The sequence below is a fragment of the Macaca nemestrina genome, chromosome 20 (assembly GCF_043159975.1).
Source record: "Macaca nemestrina isolate mMacNem1 chromosome 20, mMacNem.hap1, whole genome shotgun sequence".
Lineage (NCBI taxonomy): Eukaryota > Metazoa > Chordata > Mammalia > Primates > Cercopithecidae > Macaca > Macaca nemestrina.
The window spans coordinates 6549653-6576124 of NC_092144.1; the positions used below are offsets into that span (position 1 = coordinate 6549653).

Sequence of the window (26472 nt, forward strand, 5' to 3'; positions counted from 1 at the left end):
GAGAGAAAGAAAGAAAGAAACAGAGTCCAGAGGTATATGGGCTCTTGGTGGAGTGGGAGGAGGATGTTGATACTCTTGGAAGAGTATGTTATACAAAGGAGGCACTTGATGAATGTTTCTTTTACTTTTTTTTTTTGAGAAAGTCTCGCTCTGTTGCCCAGGATGGAGTACAGTGACGTGATCATAGCTCACTGCAGCCTCAACCTCCCTGGATCACGTGATTCTCCTTTTGCAGCCTCCCAAATAGCTGGGACTGCAGACACACGCCACTATGCACAGCCAATTTTGTAACTTTGTTGTAGAGACAGGGGTCTCAATATGTTGCCCTGCTGGTCTTGAGCAACTAGACTCAAACAGTCCTGTCACCTCAGCCTCCCTAAGTGCTGGGATTACAAGTGTGAGTCACTGCACTCAGCATGAATATTTACTGAATAAGGAAATGAAGTTACCTGAAAATCAGAGTTTCTATTTCTTCTATAAGTTGTCCTTCACATACCCTTTATCGTATACCAGGGTAATTTATATCATATTTCTGCGTGGGTTCTTTTTTTCCCGAAAGAGTGATCATGTAGGAATAACGTGTGGGTACCACTGATTCTGATGCTCTCTTACCTGGTATCCTGAATGGTGGAAACTTCTTTATTGAGGGAGGAAAGTTTGCTTCTCAAAATCCACAGAATTTGGAAGTAGAACACCAGGTTGATCTGTGGGAACCGCATGAAAAAAGTGACTTGGAATTTTCTTTTGGAGTCATTTTATACAGTCTAATTTCAGGGGGACCTAAGAATCTTTTCCCAAAAGACACAGGTTTTATAAAGATGGTACACACATATGTTCTGGTCCTTTATGTGCAACACACAGCATATGCCCTGTAGCATTTGGTGCTTGATTCGGTGACAATACAATTTATCATTCAAACCAGGACACTTTGAAAGTAGAAGGGTGCTATTAATGTCTCTACCAGGGAACAGGTGTCATCAGAAAGTTCCTGACAAACAGGAAACCATGTCGCCCTGTGTAGAGAGGCCAACCATTAAATATTTGTTGAATGAATGAATAACAGCATTTTGAAAAAGAAGTCCCAGGAGAGATGATATTATTACATCAAAGCAACAAGTGAGCCAGGGGGAATCCAAGGAAAGAAAAGTGAAGACAGTACTTTCGGGAAGAGGGATTGATCACATTAGGCTGTATTTCTTATCTTCATCTCATTTCCCCTTAGATAAGAAAAACATTTTACATGCTTGGTCAACCCAAGGCGGGCACACCCATAAATAATTATCACCTACCAAGATAATGACTGCCACTGGCCCCGTGAAGCTCCAGATGAATCCTTTATCAGGCTTGAGCCAACAGCTGTTGAGAAAGAGAGAGAAGCATTAGCTGTCTCTTCCCTGGGAGAAGGCAGAGAGACCTTGAATGCAGGCTCCTGGTGCAAGATCTGAACAGGGCCAGGAGTTGCTTCGCTCAGAATCCTGAATTTTAGATGGCGTCAGATGTGAGTTCTCATTTGACGCAGATGCATGCTCTGAGGCTGAGTTTTTTCAAGTGTATAATAGAGCTGATCAAAGTACTGGAAAGATTAAATGATGACTGTAGCTCTCTACTGAGGCTTGAAGTCAGGGAATGTCAGTTCTCTGTCTTCGTTGTTCTCCTTCTAAACAGTGTTGGCCATTCTAGGTTTTTTTGTCTCCTTTATCTAAACTTCAGAATCAATTTGTCAATATCCACAAAATAATTTTCTGGGATTTTGATTTGGAATGTGTTGGATCTATAGATCAAGTTGGGAAGAACTGCCATCTTGATAACGTTGAGTCTTCTTATCCATGAACATAGAATATCTATTTGGATATCCTTTGATTTTTTTTCATCAGAATTTTGTCACTGTTTTCATATAGAACTTGTAGGAAAGATTAAAGAAGATAATGTGCTTAAAGTTTTTGACTACAGTTCCTAGCAATGAGTTAATGGTAATAAATGTAGTTAGCAAGTTGATGATGATTGTTATATTGAGAGAGTAAAAACAATAACTTAACTACAATTATAAAAACTGACTCTAATAAAGCATATTCCATGCATCAGGTACTCTGTTGTCCAAATAATGTGTATTCTTTCTTGGCTTATGATGGCAGAGGTAGCATACCTTTCTTTTTTTTTTTTTTTTTGAGACAGAGTCTCGCTCTGTCGCCCAGGCTGGAGTGCAGTGGCGCGATCTCGGCTCACTGCAAGCTCCGCCTCCCGGGTTCCCGCGGTTCTCCTGCCTCAGCCTCCCGAGTAGCTGCGACTACAGGCGCCCGCCATGTTGCCTGGCTAGTTTTTGTATTTTTTAGTAGAGACGGGGTTTCACCGGGTTAGCCAGGATGGTCTCAATCTCCTGACCTCGTGATCCGCCCGTCTCGGCCTCCCAAAGTGGCATACCTTATTTTTAAATGGAAGCTGAGAGCCTGAATCTCCAACATTCAGTAGGCAGAAAAGCTTCCAAATTTAAGTTCTATCCGAAGGGTCACCAACTATGGCCCATGGATCAGATCCAGCCCACTACTTGCTTTCATAAGTTTTACTGAAAGACAATCATACTCATTCAGCTACATATTGTCCATGCTGCTTTCATACTACATGGGTAACATTGAGTAGTCACCTCAGAGACCCTGTGGCCAGCAAAGCCAAACATATTTACTATCTGGACTTTCATTGAAAATGTTGGTTCCAAGTCTTTGCTATAGTGAATAGTGCCACAATAAAACATATGTGTGCATGTGTTTTTATATCAGCATGATTTATAATCCTTTGGGTATATAACCAGTAATGGGATGGCTGGATCAAATGGTATTTCTAGTTCTAGATCCTTGAGGAATCACCACACTGTCTTCCACAATGGCAACCCAAATGTCCATCAGTGATAGACTGGATTAAGGAAACGTGGCACATATACACCGTGGAATACTATGCAGCCATAAAAAAGAATGAGTTAATGTCCTTTGTAAGGACATGGATGAAGCTGGAAACCATCATTCTGAGCAAACTACTGCAAGGACAGAAAACCAAACACCGTGTGTTCTCACTCATAGGTGGGAATTGAACAATGAGAACACTTGGACATAGGGTGGGGAACATCACACACCGGGGCCTATTGTGGGGAGGGAGGACGGGGGAGGGATAGCATTAGGAGATACACCTAATGTAATTAACGAGTTAATGGGTGCAGCACACCAACATGGCACATGTATACATATGTAACAAACCTGCACATTATGCACATGTACCCTAGAACTTAAAGTATCATTTTAAAAGAACACACACACCAAATTTCCATCTCCCATAATAGAAAAATATCAGAAGGGAGTACCTAAAATTGTAAAAAAAAGAAAATGTTGGTCAACTCCTCCACCATTCTATCTCCACCATTCTGGCAGGATATAGAGTTCAAGCTGAAAACAAAGCACCTCTTTGACTTTAAGAGGGACAACATTGGGAGGCCGAGGCAGGCAGATCACCTGAGGTCTGGAGTTCAAGACCAGCCTGGCCAACATGGTGAAACCCTGTCTCCACTAAAAAATACAAAAATTAGCCGGGCATGATAGCGGGTGCCTGTAATCCCAGCTAGTCAGGAGGCTGAGACGGGAGAATTCTTTGAACCCGGGAGATAGTGGCTGCAGTGAGCCGAGATCACGCCACTGCACAGGTGAGCAAGACTCCATTGCAAAAAAAAAAGAGAGAGGGACTGCATACGTGATAAAACAACATACATGATGTTTTAGTGTATGCACAACCTACTTCCTAACCCAAGCACCATTAACAAAGTATTAACTACTTCAACTAACGGTTGTGTGTTGAGTTTTGCAAGCTTCTTTAGTGAAGCAATAAAACACGGCTATTCAGAGTATTGCCTTGAAAATTCTGACGTACTCACCTTGCAGCTCTGACCTTGGAAAAGTTTATGAAATGCACTCAAGCCCAGGTGTCCCGTGAGTAAGCAAATAAACTGCTGACATCACAGGGTCATGGTGAGAATGGCATGAGCTGCTGCAGAGAGGAAGCACCATTTTTGATGCACCACAGGGCTTTGACGCTTTTAATATTGCTGTTATTCTTCACATCTCGGAGATTCATCTCAGCCCATTCCACCTACTCTTTCAGAATCCAGGAGAACATGTAGCTCATGGGTGCTTAATGTGGGGCTCTGAATTTGCTTTTTTTTTTTCCTTTTGACACCAAGTTTTGCTCTTGTTGTCCAGGCTGGAGTGCCATGGTACAATCTCAGCTCACTGCAACCTCCGCCTCCTGGGTTCAAGCGATTCTCCTGCCTTAGCCTCCTGAGTAGCTGGGATTACAGGCATCCACCACCACGCCCAGCTAATTTTTTGTATTTTTAGTAGAGTCGCGGTTTCACCATGTTGGCCAGGCTGGTCTTGAACTCCTGACCTCAGGTGATCCGCCCACCTCGGCCTCCCAAAGTGCTGGGATTACAGGTGTGAGTCACTGTGCCTGGCTGGAATCTGCCATTCCTGTCTCAGAATTAACTGAAGTTGTATTCAAAATTTTGTTTATATGTACATTTGTCTGAGGAAAGGGGCTTTGACTTTCAACAAAATTCTCAAAAGGATCCAACCTCAAAGATGCTGAGAACCACTGCTCTAGGGATTTTCAAGAGAAAACAGGCTTAAGAAAGGACTGGTTTGAAGTATAATTGGCAATTAAAAGATGGACTAAGGGCTGAGTGCGAAGGTTCATGCCTATAATCCCAGCACCTTGGGAGGCTGAGGTACGTGGATCGCCTGAGGTCAGGAGTTCGAGACCAGCCTAGTCAACATGGTGAAACCTCGTCTCCACTAAAAATACAAAAATAAGCCAGGCATGGTGGCAGGCACCTGTAGTCCCAGCTACTTGGGAAACTGAGGCAGGAGAATAACTTGAATCCAGGAGATGGAGGTTGCAGTGAGCCAAGACCTCACCATTGCACTCCAGCCTGGGCAACCAGAGCAAAACTCCATCTCAAAAAAAAAAAAGAAAAGATGGACTAAGAAAACATTTTGATTTTAGTCACGCAGGAGCCATGGCCATTGCTACTACCATCATAAAGACACGCATTATGCTTACTGAGTAAATGTTCCATAATTCTGGGGTCCAACTATTGCAGACACAGCAATAATCACAGCTGGGATCCCGTAGCCTACAGGGTACATGAACCTCTTCTTGAATCTGCCCATGCTGGTGTAGTTGGCCACCCTGAGGTTCCTGACGGTGAGGAAGAGGTGTAGCCCTTCCAGGAGCATCCAGGTGAAGCAAGCCAGGTAGAGGAAGTGCAGCAGCCCTGCGATGACGGAGCACAGCACCTGAAGGGAACAGAAGAGTCAGGGGTGTACAGCAGATGTGGTCTGTACCTGATTATATGCTCAGCACGTAGCATTTCCTGGATGCTGCCTGGAATTTCTATTTGAGCATCTATAACATTTTGCCTGGGTGCTAAACATTTTCTGAGGACTTCTGCTACTTATTGAAGTCTGTTTACATCATGCATAGAGCAGGGTAGAAACCCAAGGAATACATGTCGTGGGAACAGCCCCCAAATGTATAATAAACGAAAATTGGTAGAATCCACTAATATCTAAGACATGTTCTCTACACTGCCCCCTGGGGATCCTCGGTGGAATTGAGCTCCAAATGTCCACAGGGGAAACTCTTAAAAACACATCTATTGGCTAGGTGCGGTGGCTCACGCCTGTAATCCCCAGCACTTTGGGAGGCCGAGGTGGGTGGATCACCTGAGGTCAGGAGTTTGAGACCAGCCTGGCCAACATGGTAAAACCTCATCTCTACTAAAAATACAAAAATTAGCCAGGTGTAGTGGCGCATGCTTGTAATCCCAGCTACTCGGGAGGCTGAGGCAGGACAATCGCTTGAACCTGGGAGGAGGCGGAGGTTGCAGTGAGCTGAGATTGCGCCATTGCACTCCAGCCTGCATGAAAAGAGCGAGATTCCATCTCAAAAAAAAAAAAAAAAAATCATGTGCTGATGTTCTAATCCCCAGTATCACAGAAGGTGAGTGTACTTGGAGGCAGGGCTCTCCAAGAGATCATTAAGTTAAAATAAGTTCAGATATGTGGGCCCTAATCCAATACGAGTTATGTACATCTAAAAATCTCCTATTTTTCGATGTACATAGAGGAGGATGGATCATTTGAGGTTGGGAGTTCAAGACCAGCCTGACCAACATGGAGAAACCCCGTCTCTACTAAAAATACAAAAATTAGCTGGGCGTGGTGGCACATGCCTGTAATCCAAGCTACTAGGGAGGCTGAAGCAGGAGAATCGCTTGAACCCGGGAGGTGGAGATTGCAGTGAGCTGAGATTGCACCATAGCCCGGGCAACAAGAGTGAAACTCCATCTTAAAAATAATAATAAATAAAAATTTAAAAATAGGAGATTAGAGTGCAGACACATGCAAAGGGATGACCAAGTGAGAACACAGGGAGAAGACGGCCATCAACAAGCCAAGGAAAAGGACCTCAAAAAAAGCCAATCCTGCTGACATATTGATCTCAGACCATGAGCCTCCAGAATTATGAGAAAATTAATTTCCATTGTTTAAATCACCCTGTTTGTGGTACCTTGTTATGGCAGCCAAAGCAAATGAATATACTTTTATAGAAGTCATGCTTCATGATTTCTCATAATTCTCTAGATGTGTTCCCAGACACAAAATTTTCCATTCCATGTGCGGAATAAACTTCCATTTCTAATCGTGATAACATAATGAGGATGGGATTTACCCTCCCATATTAAAAAACTAAATGCTAAATGACATGTGTGACATTATGAATTACAGATATTGGAGAATAGGCATTGAGTACTTATGTTTACCGTGATCTCTAAAAGGAGGGAAAGGCGGAGCACAGTGGCTCATGCTTATAATCCCAGCACTTTGGGAGACCCAGACGGGCAGATCACCTGAGGTAAGGAGTTCGAGACCAGCCTGACCAACATGGAGAAACCCCATCTCTACTAAAAATACAAAATTAGTTGGGTGTGGTGGCTCATGCTTATCATCCCAGCTATTCTGGAGGCTGAGGCAGGAGAATAGGTTGAACCCAGGAGGCAGAGGTTGCAGTAAGCCAAGATCGCGCCATTGCACCCCAGCCTGGACAACAAGAGCGAAACTCCATCTCAAAAAAAAAGGAGGAAAAAATGAGTTAACTTTCTCAGGTCATCTACTCACTACCTGAAGAGAGTCTACGGGTCATTCTTCAGGGAGAAGTAATGCCCCAAAAGTCCAGCAGTCTTGCTGAATTGAGGAAATAAAGTGCAAAGTATGAGGAGACAGCTGGGTGCAGTGGCTCACGCCTGTAATCCCAGCACTTTGGGAGGCCAAGGCGGGTGGATCACGAGGTCAGAGTGAAACAAGAGTTTCGCTCTTGTTGCTCATGGTGAAACTCCGTCTCTACTAAAAATATTTTAAAAATTAGCCAGACGTGGTGGCGGTTGCCTGTAATTCCAGTTGCTCAGGGGACTGAGGCAGGAGAATCACTTGAACCCTGGAGGTGGAGGTTGCAGTGAGTTGAGATCACACCACTGCACTCCAGCCTGAGTGACAGAGCATTACTCTGTCTCAAAAAAAAAAAAAAAGAAGACTGTTAAGCATTGAATTTTGTCTTCCCTCCCCAGATTCATATATTGAAGTCCTAACCCCCAATATCTCAGAATGTGAGCTTATTTGGAAAAATGGTCTTGCAGATATAATTACTTAAGAGCAGGTCATACTAAACCAGGGTGAGCTCCTAATCCAACATGGTTGATATCCTTCTAGAAAAGGAGAGAATCAAACACAGACACATACACAAGAAAAACATTGAATGAAGACAAAGCCAGAGATGGAGGTGATGCTTCTACAAGCTGAAGAATGCCAAAGATTGCCAGGAAAACACCAGAATCTAGAGGACAGGCATGGAATAGATTCTCCCTCACGGTCCTTAGTAGAAATCTTCCCTGTCGGTGGGGGACAGTGGCTCACGCCTGTAATCCCGGCACTTTGGGAGGCCGAGGCAGGTGGATCACCTGAGGTCAGGAGTTCGAGACCAGCCTGGCCAACATGGTGAAACCCTGTTGCTACTAAAAATACAATAAAAAAAAAATTAGCTGGATATAGAGGCAGGTGTGTGTAATGCCAACTACTTGGGAGACTGAGGCAGGAGAATCACTTGAACCCGGGAGGTGGAGGTTACAGTGAGCGGAGGCTGTGTCATTGCACTCTAGCCTGGGCAACAAGAACAAAACTTTATCTCAGAAAAGAAAGAAAGAAAGAAAAAGAGAGAGAGAGAGAGAGAGAAAGAAAGAAAGAAAGAAAGAAAGAAAGAAAGAAAGAAAGAAAGAAAGAAAGAAAGGAAGAAAGAAAGAAAGGAAGAAAGGAAGAAAGGAAGGAAGGAAGGAAGGAAGGAAGGAAGGAAGGAAGGAAGGAAGGAAGGAAGGAAGGAAGGAATTTTTGAGGCCAAATACCACGGGGTAGGGAGCAACAGTGGGGATGGGAAGTGGGGAAGCGGAGAGACCGGCAGAGGGTCTGGTCACTTATCAGCAAATGCTTGCAAAGAGACTGACCAAAACTAGGAAAAGACTCCTAAGAAGGAGTAGGCAGAACATCTTCTGAGTTCACACAGGACTGGAAATAGTTTGCTCCTATTATCCAAATGGTTTGTTCCTATTACCCAATTTTACCTGAAGTTCTGTGTGTTAGGGAAGTTTAATATACAGATTCCCTGTATGTTAGAGCAGATTTTCTGTAAACAGGCTCTCTGTATGTAGACTCTCTTAACATCCAGAATTTCAGGTAAAATTATCAGGAGAGTATTATATCATGAATGGGGCCAAATGAGCCCTAGAAGAAAGAGAATTCTGTGACCACGCTATCCAATCTTAGCATCAAGACTTGAATGTATCAAACTGTTTCCAAGTCACTTCATTATGTCCCCTCAAAAGCCTAAAAATGTTTAAAGAATTTTTTAAAAAGATACAGCGCTCATAATTTAAAATTCACCAAGAATGGCATTCCAACAAAAATTAGCAGGCATGCAATGAAGCAGGTAAATCCGATCAAGTAATATACACACATCCTACTATTTCTGTGTCTCCAGAAACCCTGACTAACATAACCTCCTAACTACCAAATCCAGCAGTCTCTCTACTTGCATTTCTGGGTTTGTTTGTTTGTTTGTTTGTTTTTGAGATGGAGTCTTGCTCTGTTGCCCAGGCTAGAGTATAGTGGCATGATCTCGGCTCACTGCAACCTCCGCCTCCCAGGTTCAAGCGATTCTCCTGCCTCAGTCTCCTGAGTAGCTGGGATTACAGGTGTGTGCCACCGCACTCTGCTAATTTTTGTATTTTTAGTAAAGACGGAGTTTCACCATGTTGGCCAGGCTGGTCTGGAACTCCTGACCTCGTGATCCACCAGCATTGGCCTCTCAAAGTGCTGGGATTACAGGCATGAGCCACCGCGCCTGTCCACCTACTTGGCCTTTCAGCAGAAGCTGATCAACCTAGTTGACACTTCCTGTCCTTCGATGTCCTGGACACTCATCTATCCAGGAATTCTCACCTGCTTATCTTTGAGTCTTCTCAGGTATCTCGTGTATCTTCCTCCTCTGAATCTTTAGATTACAGGCGTGAGCCACCGCACCTGGCCTGAATTTGCTTTTCCTGTCCCTGAATTAACTGAAGTTTTATTCAAACTTTTGTGTATATGTCCATTTGTCTGGGAAAAAGGGCTTTAGCGTTCAACAAAATTCTCAAAGGGATCCAACCTCAAAGATGCTGAGAACCACTGCTCTAGGGATTTTCAAGAGAAAATAGAATTCAGGCTTAAGGAAGGACTGGTTTGAAGTATAGTTGGCAATTAAAAGGTGGACTAGGCTTGTGTGACTTCCAAGTCCCCACCTGGAATGTGGAGATTGTGGCTCCTACATCCTGGTGGTCCCTACCTCATATGTGTTTGCAGAGGGCCTGGTACCTGTGAAGACCCTCCCTACAGGGTGGCCTCCATTCTGAGACCACGGCTTCAAGGACTCGGAGAGGATTATGGACAGACTATGTGCAGAGTTCTCCTCCTCCTCCTGTCCCAACGTCCCCCCTTCCTCTTCCTCCTCCTTCTCCCTCTACCCCCTTCTTCCTCCTCCACAGAGCTTTATTCTTAATCCATTTTACATACCTCTCATCATTATTTCTGCAGCTTGAAGTGTCTCCTTCGTGTAGAAAACTCCAATATCCCTTTCCCATGCTCTAATCTCTCCAGGGCTCAAAATTCCTATGTCCAATTTTCTATTGTATGTCTCAATTCCAGTGTCTGACCAGCACCTCTAACTAACAGATTTAAAACCGAATTCATTCTACTTCTTGCTTCAAGTCTGTTCCTCTTTCTCACCATCCATCTACCCAACCTCCCAAATGGGAAACCTCTAATTCATCCTTATTTCTGCTTTCTCGCACATGTACCACTTCCACATCTGTTTGGGCCTCAAGTCTGACCAACTCCCCTTACAAATATTCCTAAAATCTGGCCCACTTCCTCTAGCAGGGTTCATATTTTTATTATTTTATTTTATTTTATTTTATTTTTTGAAATGGAGTCTCCCTGTCACCCAGGCTGGAGTGCAGTGGCGCGCTCTCTGCTCACTGCAACCCTCGCCTCCTGGGTTCAAGTAATTCTCCTGCCTCAGCCTCCCGAGTAGCTGGGAGTACAGGTGCCCGCCACCACCACACCTGGCTAATTTTTTGTATTTTTAGTAGAGACGGGGTTTCACTATGTTGGCCAGGCTGGTCTTGAACTCCTGATCTAGTTCTTCACCCACCTCGGCCTCCCAAAGTGCTGGGATTACAGGTGTGAGCCACCGCACCTGGCCCATATTTTTAGTAACTCCCACTCAGACTCTTCATAGCCCTATTGCTGTTCTTTCTGCTGCTAGTTTCCTCTCACTCCAGTTACTTTTACCTTCAACTTTTGTTGACCTGAGAAGTGTTTTCTGTCATTCCCAGCTTGAAGTCCTTTCCATTGCTGCCTTGAGCAGGGTTAGGAAATCTGTGGCTTTGGGCCAGTTCTGGCCCAGTATCTATTTTTGTAAGTAAAGTTTTATTAGCACATGGCCACACATATTCATTTACTTTTATCTGTGGCCACTTCTTTTTTTTTTTTTTTTTTTTTTTTTGAGATGGAGTCTCGCTCTATTGCCCAGGCTGGAGTGCAGTGGTGCAAACTCAGCTCACTGCAAGCTCCACCTCCCCAGTTCAAGCCATTCTCCTGCCTCAGCCTCCCGAGTAGCTGGGATTACAGGCGTCCACCACCACTCCCGGCTAATATTTTGTATTTTTAGTAGAGGTGGGGTTTCACCATGTTAGCCAGGCTGGTCTCAAATTCCGGACCTCAGGTGATCCACCTGCCTCGGCCTCCCAAAGTGCTGGGATTAGGTGTGAGCCACCACACCCAACCTCAGCACATGTTTCTAAGCTGTGAACTCTATGGGGAAAGTAATTGAGGTAGTTCACTTAATTATTAATGTATTCTCAGCACAATGCCTGACACACAGTAGGTATTTTAAGAATATCCATCAAATGAATAAATAAATAAATAAATAAATAAATAAATAAAATAAGAGGTAGGATTTTAGAGCATTATATAAAAGCATATATATTCAAGATGACTAAGTCAACTCCATCTTAACCACAATATTATTTTTACAGATTTTAAAAACATTATTTGAAAATTTTATCAGAGAAGTAATTAGTACCTTCTGAGCACTTAATTAAGGGTGAACACTGATCAAATTGCTTTGTAAGTATTAACTCAACTCATATTATTACCTCACTACTGTGAGACAAAAAAATTTTTCTTTTTTTTAAGACGGAGTTTTGCTCAGTCACCCAGGCTGGAGTTCAGTGGCGCGATCTCGGCTCCCTGCAAGCTCCGCCTCCCGAGTTCACGCCATCCTCCTGCCTCAGCCTCCGGAGTAGCTGGGGCTACAGGCGACCACCACCACGCCCAGCTAATTTTTTGTATTTTTAGTAGAGACGGGGTTTCACCGTGTTAACCAGGATGGTCTCAATCTCTTGACCTCGTGATCCGCCCGTCTCGGCCTCCCAAAGTGCTGGAATTACAGGCGTGAGCCACGGCGCCCGGCAAAAAAAAAATTTTTAAGGGCCAGATTTTAAGCTTTGTGGTTGAATCTCTATTGCAACTACACTATTCTACCATTGTAGCACAAAAGCAACCACAGACAATATGTAAATGAATAGATGAGGCTGTGTTTTAATAAAACTTAATTTACAAAAACAGAAGGCGGGCCAGATTTGGCCTGAGGACTGTGTCTTCCCAACCTCTGCCTATTTTCAAATGAAACACCAAGAGGTTAAAATCTGGCCCCCAAATCTCACAGCTGATAAAAAATAAAATTGGATTTGAACCTAAACTATCTCCAGAAAATGTACTTACTCTTAACCATAAAACTATACTATTTGTCAGGAAGAAAAAAATTTAAAAATCAACAGAATGCTTTTGTAACTTTCTAGCTGTGTGATCACAGCGTTTTAGGGTTAACAGAAGACTTAGAGAACCGTCTAGCTTTAAATCTTCCAGGATCATATGATGGCCATGATCATGATAAAGACAAAGATGAACACTGTTCTCTGAGTGATTAATTCATAATCTTTTATATGTTTTATCTTGCTAAATTCTTACTAAATCCTACGACTAGGCCCCTGTTTTGCAGAGGAAGTTTAAAAAGGGGAAGCCACAAGAGCTCTATTGTAAAACATGGTGACCATAGTTACATGGTAACAACGTATGTATTCTCAAAAACCACTAAAAGAATAGGTTGTTAGTATTCTCGCCATTAAAAAAAAAACAAAAAAAAAAAACTACACACACAGCAAAGCTGAGTGTGTGAGGTAATGCAAATGTTAATTAGATCACTTGAGCCATTCTACAATGTATACATATTTCAAAACATGCTGTACAGAAAAAAATATCATATATATAATTTGTATTTTTCAGATTAAAAAATAGATGTAAATAAATTAATTAAAAGGGGAAGTCACTTCAACAAGGTTTTACAGCAAGTAACGTGAAGAGCTGTGATTCAAGTGCAGATCACTGCAGCAAACTCACTGCCCACCAAAAATTTAAGCCTCTTCCCCACCCTCAAATCCAGAGTATAGATTTGTCAGGAGGAAGTGGCTTCCCAGAGACTACATTTCCCAACTGCCCTTGCAGTTATGTGTTATCATGTGACTGAATCCTAGCCAATAGAGTGTGAGGGGAAGTGAGATGCACCACTTCCTGGTGTGGCACATATTAACCTCCCACCGTGGGACTCAGCCATGTTCTTTTCCCCCTCCCAGTTGGTTGAAATGTGAAGAACACCAGGATGACCTTGGGAGCTGTGTATGGAAAAATGACAGAGCTTCCCTCAGCCTGATGGTGCAGGATAGACACTCTTCAGACCTGTTTGCTCACCCTCTACTGATACATAAGGAAAAAATAACTCCCACTGTGGCAAGCCTGTGACATTCTGGAGGTGATCCTAACAACCACTAATGTTACCCTATTTAATACCATCAGCCTGACACTCAATCACTTTGCTAAATGGCCTTTGTATAGGAGGACAACTGAAATGGAGCTCATACTTTTCCTCTCTACACCATCACTGCTGACTAATGTCTTGCTCTCCATCTTCTTGTGGGACAAGATGGCTGGATTCATTATGACCATGAGGTAATTTGGGTAAATTACCTACCTCAGGCTCAGTTCTATTGATGCCCGTCAGGAATAGGAGGTGGGCCAGGAAGAGGCAGAGGGAGAACTGTAGGTGGAGGGAGGTGCTGGTGTTCTGGATGGGCCGGCACAGGAGGAAGGTGAGGATGGCCAGGAAGAGGCACAGCAGAGAGATGGCCAGTCCCACCTGGGTGATTACAGTCAGCACAGGGTCCTCCTGCAAAACACCAAAGGGGGAATCCATGATAGTGTCCAGTGGTGGTGGTATGTTCCTGAGGTAGTGTCAGATGGGCTTCCTTGTTCAGTCCCTGAAACAATTGACTTTACCTCTCTGAGACTTAGTGTTCTCATCTTCAAAATGAGGGCAGTAATAACACTCATCACACAGGAATGTTAAAAACCGAAACAACTAGACCAGTGCTGGATACAGCTCTTAACAAATGACTAATGGGAGTTGGTGTATAAATACCCCAGCTCCCTTGCAGCTCAGATAGAATGACCCAGAGATGTGAGTTCTACACTGACTCCCAGAGTCCCCCAGAGGGAATAAAGTCCAGTTACCTATGGTGGTAACTGGCTTGATAATGCTGTCTGCACTGACATCTGTCTTACTTCCATCTCATTGTCTCAATCCCCCACTAGTGTTTCCTGTAATCCGCTTTCAAGTAAGCTACTACTATCTGACTCTTTGTCTTAGAATCTCTTTTTTTTTTTTTAACATGGAGTCTTGCTGTGTCACCAAGGCTGGAGTACGGTGGCACAATCTTGGCTCACTGCAACCTCCGCTTCCTGGGTTCACTCAGTTCTTCTCCCTCAGCCTCCTGAGTAGCTGGGATTACAGGTGTGCGCCACCATGCCCAGCTAATTTTGTATTTTTAGTAGAGACGGGTTTTCATCATGTTGGCCAGGCTGGTCTCGAACTCCTGACCTCAAATGATCCACCCACCTTGGCCTCTCAAAGTGCTGAGATTACAGGTGTGAGACACCATGCATGGCCTTTAGAATCTTTTTGTAAGAAATGCAGAGGATGACTCACAGCTTCCGGGACATACACAGGTTCACAGGAATTAATCTTGGTACCTTGGGGGCAAGAGCCACGAGGACGGCAAAGCTGGACAGATGGAAGCACTTGCATTTGGTGTAAGAGCCGTTGCTGCACACACGAGAGCAGCCCTCAGTGGACCAGCTGCCTCCCTCCAGTCCCTCCCAGTAGACACAGATATGTTTTGTTCTCTCGTCACCAGGCTGGAAAGAGAAGAGTATGAAAGTGGGTCTAGGCCGGGTGCGGTGGCTCAAGCCTGTGGTCCCAGCACTTTGGGAGGCCGAGATGGGCGGATCACGAGGTCAGAAGATCGAGACCATCCTGGCTAACACGGTGAAACTCCGTCTCTACTAAAAAATACAAAAAACTAGCTGGGCGAGGTGGCGGGCGCCTGTAGTCCCAGCTACTCGGGAGGCTGAGGCAGGAGAATGGCGTGAACCCGGGAGGTGGAGCTTGCAGTGAGCTGAGATCCGGCCACTGCACTCCAGCCTGGGCGACAGAGCAAGACTCCATCTCAAAAAAAAAAAAAAAAAAAAAAAAAAAGAAAGTGGGTCTCTTCCTGGTTTTATTTTTTATTTTGTTTTATTTTGAGACAGAGTCTTGCTCTATTGCCCAGGCTGGAGTACAGTGGTGCGATCTCAGCTCACTGCAACCTCCACCTCCCAAGTTCAAGCAATTATCCTGCCTCAGCCTCCCAAGTAGCTGGGACTACTGGTGCACACCACCATGCCCGGCTAATTTTTGTATTTTCAGTAGAGATGGGGTTTCACCATGTTGGCCAGGCTGGTCTTGAACTCCTGGCCTCAAGTGATCCACCCGCCTCGGCCTCCGAAAGTGCTGGGATTACAGGCATGAGCCAACGTGCCCAGCTTATTATTTCAACTTTATAGGTTAATCACTATGCAGTGTTGGAAACTGGATTGGAAATACACTTGTAGGGGAAGAGTTTCACACCACCACGCCTGCGGTGGGTTTATTCTCCATCTATTCTGCCCTTCTCTGGTCAGCTCAGAACCCTGGTGTTGACCCTCTGAATGGCTTTGCCAGCTTCCCTGCTATTTATAGAACCAAAGAGAGGCACTGGTGAGACTCTTTGGGTGAGAGAAGAGAGAGAAATAAAGTATTTCTTCCCTGTGCCCTTTCTACTTTAAACCATCTCCATCTTCTGCAGAGCGATCCCTCATTCCTGCCTCCTGCTTCCACTGAGCTCAGTAAAGCTTCTCCTCCATTGCCTTTTGGCTTCAACGTGAGAATGGCATCTCACTGTGGCAATTTCTGGATGCCCCAACATTTCATTTCTTCCCAAGCTTTACTGAGGTGTGATTGACCAAAAAAAAAAAAAAAACCCACAAAAAACTATGTTTATACATTCTGATAGATGTATACAGTTTTAAATGATTACCACAATGAAGCTAACATATCCAACACCTCACATATTTGTGTGTGTGTGTGTGTATGTGGTGAATACATTTGTGATGCACTCTCTCAGCAGATCTCAAGTATACACTTATTAAGTGTAGTTACATTGAGTGTGGTACATTAGGCTGGGCATGGTGGCTCACGCCTGTAATCCCAGCACTTTGGGAGGCTGAGGCAGGCAGATCACCTGAGGTTAGGAGTTTGAGACCAGCCTGGCCAACATGGTGAAATCCCGTCTCTACTAAAAATACAAAAATTAGCCAGGCATGATGGCAGGGGTCTGTAATCCCAGCTATTCTGGAGGCTGAGGCAGGAGAATCATTTGAACTCAGGAGGCGGAGGTTGCAGTGAGCAGAGATCGTGCCATTGCACTTCAGCCTGGGGTGAGAGTGAGACTCCGTCTGTTAAAAAAAAAAAAAAAAAAAAAAAAGCTATTGGCCAGGCACGGTGTCTCACACCTGTAATCCCAGCACTTTGGGAGGCTGAGGCAGACGGATTACCTGAGGTCAGGAGTTCGTGACCAGCTTGGCCAACATGGTGAAACCCTGTCTCTACTAAAAATATAAAAATTAGCTGGGCATAGTGGCACACTCCTGTGATCCCAGCCACTCGGGAGGCTGAGGCAGGAGAGTCGCTTCAGCCAGGGAGATGGAGGTTGCAATGAGCCGAGATAGCACCACTGCACTCCAGCCTGGCCGACGGAGCGAGACTCTGTCTCAAAAAAAAAAAAAAAAAAAATCTTCATTCATCTGTTGACAGATACATAGGCTGTTTCCATATCTCGGATAGTGTGAATATTACTGCAATAAACATAGGAGTGCAGTTATCTCTTTGAGATCCTGATTTCAATTCTTTTGGCCACATACCCAGAAGTGGAATTGCTGGAACAGATGATAATTCTGTTTATAACTTTTTGAGAAGCCTCTGTACTGTTTTCCATAATGACTGTACCATTACAGATCCATAAGGGTTCCTGTTTTTTTTGTTGTTGTTTTTTTTGTTTTTTTTTTTTTTTGGCCACATACTGATATGTTAGGTTTTTGATAATAGCCATCCTCACCATGGTGAGGCAAAATCTCATTGAAGATGCCTCAGCGTGTCTTGTGTGTTCTCTTACTTCTGAATTCCGTTTCCTACTTGGGAAGCTGTCCGCACCTGCTCACCCTTTAAGGTTCAGCATGAAGACCCAGCCCGGGGTGTTTCTCACCTGATTATGGTGAAAAGTCAGGAACACAGGTTCAGACAGGGACACTTTTTCCTTCAAACCGATGCTGCCACTCACAACATGAGAGTTCAGTTTTACTTCCTGCATCCCTTTTCTTTTACTAAAAAAGGATGCATTCAGAATATCCCCAAGAGATTCAAACGTGATGAGGGCAACTGCAGTGCTCTCTGAGAAAAATGGAAAAGAAATACTGTTAGTGGCCGTCCATAGTTTGGAGAGAAAGGACAGTAGTGTCTAACATGAGGGTCATAAGGCAAGCAAGGAATGGCTAAAACTGTTCTTGGAAATCCCTTAAATGCCATTCAAGACACTGTGTGTCGCTTGGGGTGCAGCATTTTTGTTTATGTAATATGTATTATAATGCCCCACATATTATAAGCGGTTTATGTGCAAAATATGCTCATCAGAGTCCTAAAATATATATACAAGCCCTGGAGCATTATAACCAGAGTTGTGAGGCAGGATGCTTGTCCTCAGAAGGGCACGTGGAACTCAGGCAGTCTAAGAAAATCACACTCTCTCAGCCTTCACCTCAAGCTCACTCTGGGGTACCTAATTTAGTGGAATGGTATGCAGAATGGCCCACTGTATTTAATTAATTCACTCCTTTTGTCTCTCTCTCTCATCTTATCACCCTTCCTCTCCCTGTCTTCCTTTTCCCCCTCCCCTTTTCATGAAGCCACAGTTTAATGTAGAGAGCTTCAGGCTGGGCACGGTGGCTCACGCCTATGATCCCAGGACTTTGGGAGGCTGAGGCAGGTGGGTCATCTGAGGTCAGGATTTCAAGACCATCGTGGCCAACATGGCAAAATCCCATCTGTACTAAAAATACAAACATTAGCCAGGTGTGGTGGCGGGCACCTGTAATCCCAGTTACTCGGGAGGCTGAGGCAGGAAAATCGCTAGAACCCAGGAGGCAGAGGTTGCAGTGAGCTAAGATGGTGCTACTGCACTCCAGCCTGGGCGACAGAGTGAGACTCTTCTGACTCCAAAAAAAAAAATCATGGAGGTGCAGTGCACACAGGATGCCCGTGTGATGGGGTGTTTCCCAAATTGCAGTTGTCCACGTGCTACCATCCCATTTTTGACCAAAGCTACTTATCATCTGTATTCCTATTTGCTCCATTAAAAAAAATCAACTCAGCTGGGCATGGTGGCTCACGCCTGTAATTCCAGCACTTTGGGAGGCCAAGGTGGGTAGATCACCTGAGGTCTGGAGTTCGAGACCACCTTGGCCAATACAGCGAAACCCCGTGGCTACTATAAATACAAAAATTAGCTGGGCGTGGTGGTGGGTGCCTATAATCCCAGCTACTTGGGAGGCTGAGGCAGGAGAATTGCTTGAACTCGGGAGGCAGAGGCTGCAGTGAGCCAAGATTGCGTCACTGCACTCCAGCCTGGGCAACAGAGTGAGACTCGGTCTCAACTACAACAAAATCAACTTGTTTTTAGATCCCTTTCCTCCCTTCCCCTACTCTATAGCTATAGTAAGGAGTGAAGATTGACAAGTAACCAGGAATTTTTGGAGGAAATGCAGCAGATATTTCATTTTTAAGGTAACCAGGTTTTTCTCTTTGAAATAGTTTATATACATTCATTCATTTATCTTTCAGGGAAATATTTTTTTATCCTCTACTGTGTGCCAGACATTCTAGGAATTATTATACAGCAGCAAACAAAACAGACAAAACCCCTGCCATCAGAGAGCTGATGTCATAGTGAGAGAGATGGGCCACCAACAAATAAATAAGTTAGAAAAAAATACATAGTGCAGGAGCTTTACAGAGACTTCAGGAGATGACATAACGCGGGTGTGAAACACTATGCTGTGAGGGTAAAACCCAGCCTGCCGCCTGCTTTTGTAAATAAAGTTTTATTGACACACAGCCACACTCCTTCACTGACACATCATCAATGGCTGCTTTCACACTCTGATGGCAGAGTTGAGTAATAACAAAGGTCATCTGGAACAAAAGACCTAACATATTTACTCTCTGAACCTTGTAGAGAACATTTGTTTTCCAATCTGTGGTAAAGAACAAGACGGGATGGCTCTCTTAAAAAGGGTGTTCATAAACGCTTCTCAAGGAAGTGTTCAAGGCAATCTGACACCATTGAGTGTTACCTTTTCAGACCATCACATGGAAACGGCATGCATCAGCCGGTCCTTTTTTTTTTTTTTTGAGTTAGAATCTCACTCTGTCACCCAAGCTGCGGTGCAATGGCGCCATCTCGGCTCATTGCAACCTCCGCCTTCTGGGTTCAAGCAATTCTCCTGCTTTATCCTCCTGAGTAGCTGGGATTACAGGCACGCACCAACACGCCTGGCTAATTTTTGTAATTTTAGTACAGATGGGGTTTCTCCATGTTGGCCAGGCTGGTCTCAAACTCCTGACCTTGTGATCCGCCCGCCTCATACTCCCAAAGTGCTGGGATTACAGGCATGAGCCACTGTGCCCGGCCCAACCAGTCCCTTTTCAGGAGGCATTTCAAGGAATCCCTGTGCAAACTTTTGTGTATATCACAAAGTACACACCCCATATGGCAACCCGACTTCTCTCTGCAAAATGCCTAGTTAGTGCTCAAGGAAGATCTTTTTATTCCACCATGTAGAATCTCCCTACCTGAAAAGCTTTGTGAATTCCCACCCCGGGGTTTAATCACCTAGAAATGAAACAATGATGCATAGAATTCAGAGTCAAGAGAATTCATTGGAGACACAGTACCTCTTGGGGTTCTTTTAAAAGCATCGGCACAGTTGATATCCATGGTGTTATTTCCAGCTTCCAGAAAAGCGTTCTCCCTTGTTTCATTGCACCTCTTGGTTTCATAAACTGAAAACATTAAGAAAGTCAGTCCTGTTCTCAAGCCTCATGCCTAAATAATTTGCTAAAGAACTCCCTTCTCTGGAAGACCGCCTATTGGTGATCCCATCTCCCCTGTGCAAGGTTGGCCACATGGCACTTTCTTCCCACCTTTGGCTGGTAGAAATGGAGTGGCCAAAATGGCCTTAGCAACACCCTGGCCACAACCCAAGAGAAGAGAGGAGAAGGGCATGCTTCCCAGAACAGGTACTCTGATAGGCAAGCTAAGCAGTTTCCACAGGACACTTAATGGTACTGGAGTGCCTGGTTAGGGGCGAATGCAATCTTTATAAGCAAGAGTAGCTAAGCATTTTAAAGTTTTCCCAAAAAAATAGTCACTAGGAACAGAACTTCTGCATTTGGGAAGAATCCCTTGAGTAAACACTATTCATCAAACCTATAAACACATTTTGTGAGATCAACCTCAACATTTTGGGGGTATAACCAGAGTTTGTCTCTGAGCAAGTGAGAAAGCTGTCCTAGGGGCTATGGCAGACTGCTTATTACCTGTGATCACCATTTACCTATTCTTTCTTTGGGTCTAGAACTACTAAATTTAAGCTGAAGACAAGCCATTTTCCAGCTTCCCTTGCAGCTAGGCAGAGCCATGCAACTATTTTCAGGCCAATGGATCAAAGAACAGAATGGCATGTGCTAAGGGAAACAGACATCCTTTCAACTTATTTTTTCCCCTTTTCACTGGCTGGTAAAAGGGTGTGATAGTAGAACAGCTCTCTTGTAACTCAAAGTGAAAGTGAATGATGAAGGCAGCAGAGCATAGAACTGCCATGGTATTGCTACATCAGCCCTGACTCAATTATGCTAAAACTATTTAAAAAATAATGGTTAAGCCACTGTTTACCATGCTTATACCACCAGATTTGGTATGTTAATTCAGACACTAAGTTCATATGGAACATTTGCCAAAATAGACTATCAATCAAGTCTCAATGAATTCAAAAGGATTGAAATCCTACAGAGTATGTGCTCAGACAACTCATCAAAGAGTATATATCACAACTATTTTTTCCTGGTGAGCAAGTGTGGTTTAACATACGTAAATCAATCAATAGGATTTACCACATTAACAGAATGAAAGATAAAAACCATCTCAATTGATGATAAAATGATCATCTCAATTGAGGTAGAAAAAGCATTTGACGAAGTTCAACATCCTTTCTTAACTAAAACCCACAATAAATTAAATGAGACCATTAACAGAAGGAAACCCTAAAAAGCCACAAATATTTGGTAATTCAGCAACACACTTCTAAATAAACCATGAGTTAAATGATAAATTACATAGGAAATGTTTTAATATTTTGATCTAAATGATAATGAAAGCCCAGTATATGAAAACTTGCAGGATGCAGCTAAAGGTGTGCTTAGAGGGAAATATATAGCTCTAATTTATAGCTAAGTGTTAAGCTTTAAATGCATATATTGGGAAAGGAGAATGGTTTAAAATTAGTAATCAAATTACTAAGTCAATAAGTTAGAAAATGAAAAGCAAGTTCGACCCAAAAGAAGTGAAAGGAAAGAAATAATACAGAAAATTAAAGAAAAAGGAAATGGAATAATAATATAAATAATCAACAAAGCCAAAAATTGATTCTTTGAAATGATTAACAGATACAGAGGTTAGGAAGAAACCACAGTTCCTGATATAGAGTTCCTAAAACCCTTAGCATTTCCTGAGCAGTAGGAACACTAGGAAAATCTCTTGTTCTAATATTTGGTCTTGGACTCAAGTTGCTGACATATCGCCCCTAAGACCATTGTAATTTCCTGAGTGACAGGAGCATGTGACTCAACTCAAATCTTTTGTATTCTCTTGGTTATAGAAACATCTTTTTTTCTAATGTGGTGACTCTTAGCCAGCTCCTGGATAGCCTCAGGATGGGGGTGGTTGCCAAGGAAACCAATGGTGAGATTAAAGGGTTGGAACTTTCAGTTTCACCCCCATCCCAGATACAGGAAGAGGAGGGAGGCTGAATGTTGAGTTGATATCAATGGCCAATAATGTACCCAATCATGGCTAACTAATGAAGCCTCCATACAAATCCAAAAGATTTGTTAAGCTGTCTAGGAGATTCTAGATAGCTTAAAATATGTGGGTCCTCAGCGTGGCACCCCTAAAGGGGGCTTAGAAGCACTGCACCTCTTCTCCTATGCCTTGCCCTGTGTCTCTCTTCCATCTAGCTGTTCATCTGTATCATGTTTTATTTATATATATATATAGTATTTATAAATATATATTTATATTTTAAATATATTTTATATATATAGAGAGAGAGATGGAGTCTTGCTCTCTTGCACAGGCTTGAGTGCAATGGTGCGATCTCAGCTCATTGCAACCTCCACCTCCTGGGTTCAAGCAATTCTCTTGCCTCAGCCCCCTGGGAAGCTAGGATTACAGGCACACAACACCACGCCCAGATACTTTTTTTTTTTTTTTTTTTTTCCAGTAGAGATGGGGTTTTGCCATGTTGGCCAGGCTGGTCTTGAACTCCTGACCTCAGGCGATCCACTTGCTTCAGCCTCCCAAAGTGCTGGGAATACAGGCATAACTCACCGCACCCAGCCCATTTGTGATATATTTTTAATAAATGGATAAATGTAAGTAAAGTGCTTTCCTAAGTTAAGTGAGTCACTCTAGCAAATTACTCAAACCCAAGGAAGGGGTTGTGGGACTCTAATATGTAGCGTGTCAGTCGGACGTACAGGTTACAACCTAGAACTTGAGATTGGCATTGAGGTGAAGAACACTTTTGTGGGATTAAACCTGCAGCCTATGGGATCTGACACTATTGGTAGAGAATGTCAGATAATGTCATAATTGAATTGTAGAACACCCCGCTGGTATCCACTGGAGAACTGTGTGGTCAGTGTGGAAAATGAGCCCACACGTATTTTGGTGACCAGAGATGAAGTATTCTGTGTTCTCGTTACTATGTGAGAGTAGAGTAGGAAAATAACCGAGGTTTTTTCTATCCTCTAGCCATGGAGGCGTGGCGAATATGCTCTTAAATACTTTCCGTCATACCAAGGGAAGCTGAAAAGAAGACGAGAGCTGGTTTATTCTCTTGTCCCTTGAATTTGCATTTTTGAAAACAGAGTCCTTCTCATGTAGAATGTTGGTGTAGAGGGTCTATGATCCTGGAAATCCACAGATTTCATCATTCAGAAACCCTGGCAAAGCCAGGACCCAGACCTCTTAATGGTCTTTACGGAGGGTGATAAAGACTCTACTCAGACTCTCTTACCTACATCTAAGTCAGAAATTCGACCCTTTCCTGGAGAAGCAAAACTGTCATTCCAGATCTTCAACTCCACGCTCTGAATTAGTTGAGTAGCCTGTCTTGCAATGTCCTCTCTGCTTCCATTTCTTCTCAGATTTTCCTTCAAAAAAATAAAACTAATTAGATTGACTCTCACTGAAATGTAAGAAATAAGGAATATGCACAAGTGTTGGAGTGGGGAGCCCAGAAGGCAACGATATTTATTAAGGTGCTACAAGGTGCGTGTGGCATTGAGAATCTAGGTGCTTGATGTAGGTCTTTGAATGACAGCTGAGGCATTCCCCCCTACCCTTGTATTTCTCTTTCTCTATGGACATATGGTACCAGGAACTTCTTAATTGTGGGAGGCTGTCCCAGGCACTGTAGGATGTTGAGCTGTATCCCTGGTCTCTATCCACAAGATGCCAGTCACACACATCACCCCGAAGGTATGACAACCAAAAGTGTCCCCAGACATTCACAGATAACCTTGGAATGGAGGACAAAATTACCCCTGGATAGAACTACCCTGCCCTAAAAATCACAGGAAGACATGTTAATGTTTGGGTAGGAGAATGACATAGTTATACATACCAGCTGTTTCCCAAATCCAGGCTTCACCCCACTCACCCAAATATCCACTTTTGCCTGTGTCCCTTGACTATTGTCCTCTGTGAAAGAAAAGATGTCATTGAAAGAGATGTGGGAGAAAATACACTCTGCTTGCATCCCTTCCTCCAATCACCCTCAAGTTGAGTCTTTCCCTAATACTTCTGCAGCCCATTCTAATTCCCCTCTAAGAAGCCTAAAAAGTATTGCACAGTAGAATTATAAAAGAGAATTAGAATGGGGCTTCCAGTTCCATATTGATTTGGTGTAAAAGTCATAGCAATCTTTGCTATTGAACGTAATGGCAAAAACCGCCATTACTTTTGCACCAACCCATTACTTTAGTCAACCCTGTTTATTGGGCACCTACTCAAAACCAAGCACAATGCTGAAATATATGGATATAGGCTAGGAAAAGAAACAAAGGTGTCCCCTTGTGGAATCTGAAGTTTGGCATGGAAGTCATTAAGCAAGTTATTATGGATAAATAATTAAGCAATTGCAAGGGATGCTCTTAATAAATAGAACATGATATGTGGACAAAAAGATGGGAAGTATAGACACTGGGGACTACTAGAGGGAGAGGGTGGGAGGCTGACGAGGGCTGAAAAGCTACCGATTGGGTACTATGCCCACTACCCGGGTGATGGAAACATTCATACACCAAACCCCAGAGACACGCAATTTACCCACGCAACAAACCTGCACATATACAACATCCAAACCTAAAATAAAATAAAACAGGACTTCCCAAAATCAATCAATCAATCAATCAATCAATAATAAATAGGACACGATGGTGTGGGAGTATATAGCAGAGGATCCCAACACATCAGGGTGACATGCAAGAAATCAGTGTTAATTGACTTAATAATATAGAAGCAGTTGTCTACACATCGCAGTATATAAAGTGCCTTCATATATAATATCTCATTTCAAGGAACACAGAAAGTTGTAGAAAAGGCACATACAGCATAATAACCAGTATTAACTGACTCTTCCTAGGTGCCTAGGACTGTTAAGTATTTCACATACATTAATAATGAGTAGGGGCTGGGTGCAGTGGCTCACGCCTGTAATCCTAGCACTTTGGGAGGCCAAGACGGGTGGATCATTTAAGGTCAGGAGTTCCAGACCAGTGCGGGCAACATTGTGAAACCCTGTCTCTACAAAAAATGCAAAAATTAGCCAGGTGTGGTGGCATATGCCTGTGGTCCCAGCTACTCAGGAGGCTGAGGTGGGAGGATTGCTTGAGCCTGGGAGGCAGAGGTTGCAGTGAGTCAAGATCACACCACTGCACTCCAGCCTGGTAACAAAGTGAGACCCCATCTAAAAAATAATAATAAAGAATAGGTAAAGTATATTAATTTCCTGGGGTTGCCATAATATAGTGACACAAATTGGGTGGCTTAAAGCAATAGAAATGTATTGCCTCATAGTTCTGGAGGCCAGAAGTCCAAATCAAGGTGCCAGCAAGACCATGCTCCCTCTGAAGGCTCCAGGGAAATACCTTGCCCTGCCTCTTCCAGCCTCTGGTGGTTTCCATCAGTCTCTGACATTCCTTGCCCTTTGGTAGCATAACTCCAATCTTCACCTCTGTCTTCACATGGCCATCTTCCCTCTGTGTGTGTCTCTGTGTCCAAATACTCTTCATCTTATAAGGACACCAATCATGTAGGATTCAGGGTCCACTTTGATCTCGTATAACTGCATCTTGACTTATTACATCTACAAATACCCTATTTCCAGATAAGATCATATTCACAGATTCCAGGTGGAATCAATTTGGGGAGAACACTATTCAGTCCAGTAAGAAGGATTCAGAAATGGCTCCAAATAATCCCTGCCTCTTGGCATTCACATCCTTGGGTAATCTTCCCTTGACTGTGGACTGGACTCAGTGACTCATTTCTAAGGAACAGAATATAGCAAACGTGATAGGATGTCACTTCTGAGAGTGGGTTATAAAAGACTATGACTCCTGTCTTATTCATGCTCTCTTTCTGGCCATTCTAATGTGTTTGCTATAACAAAGCAAGCTGTAGAGACCCACATATCTAGAAACTAAAGGCTGCCTCCCACCAAGCACCAGAAATGAACTGAGGGTTTCAGTCCACCAGCTCTGAAGGAACTAAATTCTCCCAGCAACCTTGTGAGTAGCTTGGAAGCAGAACCTGCCCCAGTCGAGTCTCCAGATGAAACCACAGCCTGGACAAAACCTCAGTTGCAACTGTGATAGACCCAGAAGCAAAAGACCCAGCTAAGCCATGCTTAGTTCCTTAAC

General features: G+C 43.5%; 1 protein-coding gene across 3 annotated transcripts in view; it reads right to left on the minus strand.

Annotated features, from left to right (window-relative positions):
* Positions 1-26472, minus strand: part of LOC105487027 (putative adhesion G protein-coupled receptor E4P) — a 62843-nt gene that overhangs the window by 7909 nt on the left and 28462 nt on the right. For all 3 annotated transcript variants that reach the window (XR_011617923.1, XM_071087960.1, XM_071087959.1), the window contains exons 6-14: positions 24210-24250; positions 23565-23700; positions 20161-20268; positions 17417-17601; positions 14829-14993; positions 13771-13965; positions 5098-5333; positions 1290-1356; positions 613-704 (exon numbers count right to left, since the gene is read on the minus strand). Coding sequence is in view for 2 of the 3 variants with exons in the window: in XM_071087960.1 (XP_070944061.1) it covers positions 613-704; positions 1290-1356; positions 5098-5333; positions 13771-13965; positions 14829-14993; positions 17417-17601; positions 20161-20268; positions 23565-23700; positions 24210-24250 (1225 nt within the window). In the remaining variant the exon portion in view is untranslated. The remainder of the gene's footprint in view (positions 1-612; positions 705-1289; positions 1357-5097; positions 5334-13770; positions 13966-14828; positions 14994-17416; positions 17602-20160; positions 20269-23564; positions 23701-24209; positions 24251-26472) is intronic.